Source organism: Brassica oleracea, unplaced genomic scaffold (genome assembly GCF_000695525.1).
Source record: "Brassica oleracea var. oleracea cultivar TO1000 unplaced genomic scaffold, BOL UnpScaffold00969, whole genome shotgun sequence".
NCBI lineage: Eukaryota > Viridiplantae > Streptophyta > Magnoliopsida > Brassicales > Brassicaceae > Brassica > Brassica oleracea.
This window is the reverse complement of record NW_013617558.1, coordinates 38,028-41,852: the sequence shown is the minus strand read 5'-3', so window position 1 is coordinate 41,852 and position 3,825 is coordinate 38,028. Positions and strand designations below refer to the sequence as shown.

General features: G+C 33.5%; 1 protein-coding gene across 1 annotated transcript; it reads left to right on the top strand.

Annotated features, from left to right (window-relative positions):
- The first annotated feature begins 1,096 nt into the window (after nucleotides 1–1,096).
- On the top strand, nucleotides 1,097–1,830 carry LOC106320593 (thionin-like protein 2). Its single transcript, XM_013758976.1, has 2 exons — nucleotides 1,097–1,488; nucleotides 1,657–1,830. Exons 1-2 carry the CDS (start codon nucleotides 1,155–1,157, stop codon nucleotides 1,716–1,718), a joined length of 396 nt encoding a protein of 131 aa, XP_013614430.1. The 5' UTR covers nucleotides 1,097–1,154; the 3' UTR covers nucleotides 1,719–1,830.
- The last annotated feature ends 1,995 nt before the right edge of the window (nucleotides 1,831–3,825 follow it).

The window sequence follows — 3,825 nt, the reverse complement described above, 5'->3', positions numbered from 1 at the left end:
AGAAGAATGAATTTTTTTCCATAAGGGCATTTGGAGTTAGTCTCCTAATGAGACGGGTGTTACATTTTGTTTATTGTATTTGATATTTTTCTTCTATTATTAGCAAATCAATAATAGAACTGTGAACTAGGAACTATATTTAAGCATATAGTTTTATTTTGCTCAGATATTATTCGCAAATAAGTTATAGCAACAGTACTATAAAAATCTTTAAGAAAATTTGATGATTTTAGATCTCAAAATTTAAATATATTTAGTTTTAGCACGCAAGTTACAAGTTTTTAGTTTAAAATATGTATTGCACAAACCACTAGTGGTAGTCCAGTGGCGCTTGAGGGAATATACCTAATACGGCGAACCCTGGTTCGAACCCTGTTGGCCACACGGATATGAGTTATTACTTTCGGCTCATTTAAATGTCCAGGAGAGGGTATATCCGTGGGTTGTACCTCCATCCGAAAGTTAGGTATGTATCTTTAATTGATCCGGATTTAACCTTTTTAGTCAAAAAAAAAAAAAAACTGTATTGCACAATATAGAACTTATGTACGTAAATCATTATTCATTTTATGAGAGGTTATAAATGTAACATACTATAATTTATCTCCACATTGTCCTCGTAAGAAACTAGATGGTTACTATACTATTGTAAACAAGTAAATTTGAATACGATATAAACTGTGATCATCAAATAAAATAATTTTTCATACACATTAATACATATATTTTGAAAGCACACTCATACATATGCATGAGATGTCAAAACAAGAAAAAGTAGATTCATGTATTTAAGTAGATGATATCTGAAAAGCTTGCACATATTTACGTTAATGCAAACTCTTACCTCACAAACAATATAATATAATCACCAAACTAGAAATAAATAAAATTAAAAGATATTATTATAATAATTAAAATCCGCTCCATAATTACACCTAATATGTTGTAAATTTGTTGACTATAGAAATGTCAATCATTACAAAAGATTTTTTTCCTTTTTTCTCTGCCAATAATATTATACAAAACGTTCCACAATCTCTATTTAAACGAACATTAACAACAGAAGCTAACAATATCCACTAGCAACAAGAAAAAAAATACCTCAAATTATATAATCAATCATCTCTTCAAACCAAAAAGAAAAGAGAGAAAAAATGGAAAGCAAAAGAGTGAACATAATATTCATTTCAATGATAGTAGTGATGGTAATGGGGAACTTTGTGGTTCAGACACAAGCTCAAGACACTCTATCTTTTAGAACTTGTTATCCAAGTTGTATTGATGGTTGTGCCGTTCAGAAGCAGTTACCAAAATTACTTTTGTGTCCATTCACTTGCCTCCTTACTTGTCTTTCTCCTCCAACATCAAGTATTCCTTCTCCTCCTTCTCAAATGTTTTTGGCGAGGGGATCCGATCATATTGATTACTTTTGCAAGCTTGGTTGTGCTACTAATCATTGTGCTTCTCTTTCATCCCTCAAAAATCCGAGTAAGTTTTTTTCTTTCTATTATATGAACAGATCTTATTAATTGATAACAATATATATAAATATACTTAGTATCTTATTTGTTGTCAAAACATAATATATACTATTATGGATTTTAGTTGAAAATTATATAATTGATGGTTTATTATTGTTGTTTGTGGAATGATCAGATGTAGACAAAGTTGCGGACTGTGTGGATTCATGCTCAGACAAGTGCTCCAACAAGAACTAAAAGCACTAATATATGTTCTTGTTTTGATAAAAAAAAATCCATGTCCAAATATCAAAAGATATGAACTAGTATACCTTGTATCACTACGATATTCAATCCAAATAAATACTGATTTCTTGATTAAAAGTATTTGTGTTACAAGCATATCATTAGATGAAACGGTCGACCCAAGAAAAACAAAATGATAGAAAAGAGGATGTTTACTATTATTGTAACAATCTTTTATAATTGTAATATATCATGCATAAATGATCTAATTTGTTTCCTCTATAGTAAGCAATAAAATCATATCGACAAGATAACAATATATATTATTAACATTTAGCTTTGATAAACGAATAAGTAAAGTGTAACTTGGATTTATGATTTGATCAAGCAAACAATCTTGTTCTTATATGTAACTTGGCTTTAGGAATTCAAAATACGTACAAAAGTGGAATTTGCAGCTTGTAAATACAATAAATTTGATGTGATACTTGAACTTCCACTTTAGAGGTCACTGTTAAATGTGGTAATTGAATTACACAGGTCACCATTTATTGTATTTGTTTGAAGGTGACTGATTGAAAAGTTGTGCGTAGTTTCTCATGATGATTTGATTGATAAGAAATAATGTATAATTCATTTGTTATGCACTCTTATTTTGTATTGGGAGGATGAGCTGAAGGGAACTACTTCTCAGATCGTTGCATAACCAAGTAATTCGATATTCTAGGATGACATCAAGATTGTTCTTGTACCAAGTAATTCATGAGTCTGAAAAGCAACCAAAGTTTTTCTTGACTATTCCAAAGTAGATACGTTGGCTTTGGTAATACTTATCTTATACGATAAAGTTGGATTGCCTCTCTCCTCCTGCTGCCACGTCATCTGTAGGAAAGGGCAAAATGTGACACGTGGCTTCCTAATTTTCGTTGCTAAACTGATGTTTCCGCTAATTGGGCTTTTAATTGTTTTGTTTGGGCTGTAATTCAGATCCTTTTTCAACCATTCATATCTTCTCCTCTTGCGCACCTGCTTCTGTCGTCGGAATTGGGTAAACGGCAACGATTACGCTTCCTTTTCCCAGCCACCGTTACGTTAAGCATTAACGTCATGAAACCAAGTAATCCCACTAACCATTCTTCAATGTAGATTTAATCACACCTTGAGTAGCTTAGTTTGGTGTATATATACACCGGAAGATTGCGTAAGCTCAATCCTTTACCTTTTCAGAATTTCGATTTTTTATTATTTGATTTATTTTAGGCCTAATTTAGTTCTTATTCGATCATGGCAACTTCTCAAATTCCTTTTTTTCAGAGCTGAAGGCTGGCCGATACAAACAAATGATGAAGGGATGAAGGGTGGTGAATTGATGCGAAGGTTTATTGTAGATTATCTAACTTTTTTAATTACAGTTCTAGAGAGACACAATTTTGTTTACTCTGATCCATCCTCTCCATTCGCCGGCCACGCTGATACAAGGGTCGATCAACGTTCACTAGCTAAGTAAGCACCTTCAGACATGTCTTGCAAGAAGGCTCGGTTTATGAGCTAAGTGTTTTCGATGTGGCAAGAAGCAACCCGAGCTTCAAGTTTGGGGATGCTCCTGTGTCTATTAGGTTCACCGAACATACCGTCTTTGTTGAGCTCACTTAAACCAATGATCCTATCCAGAGGAAGAGTTCTCGGTTCTGCAATTACGACCGGATTTTCGCACTTGCCAACACGAATACTGAGTGGCCAGGTTTAAATCGTTAAACATCCTTTATAAGGTATCCATAATTTTATTGTACAATTCACTGGCAGGTTACCGTAATGTTGTCTTGGTTGTGACAGATACGTTGGCGAAGTTAGTTGTATTAGAACAGTTTACAACAAATACACCCATAGTACTCAATGCCTTATGGCAACTATAAGGCTTGATAGGTATGTCACGACACCCACGACTATCCTTTTGCAAATTTATTTCCATCCTTAAAACATATGTGTGCTTCTCCCTTTGGTCAAGGATCAATAACTGGTTTCTTCGCTCTGTAGGGACACTCCTCTCTGTCTGAGTGTATTTGACGAGCTTGCAGCGCTCCTGGATAAAAAATTGCTTGGCTCTGATGTTTAACCAAAG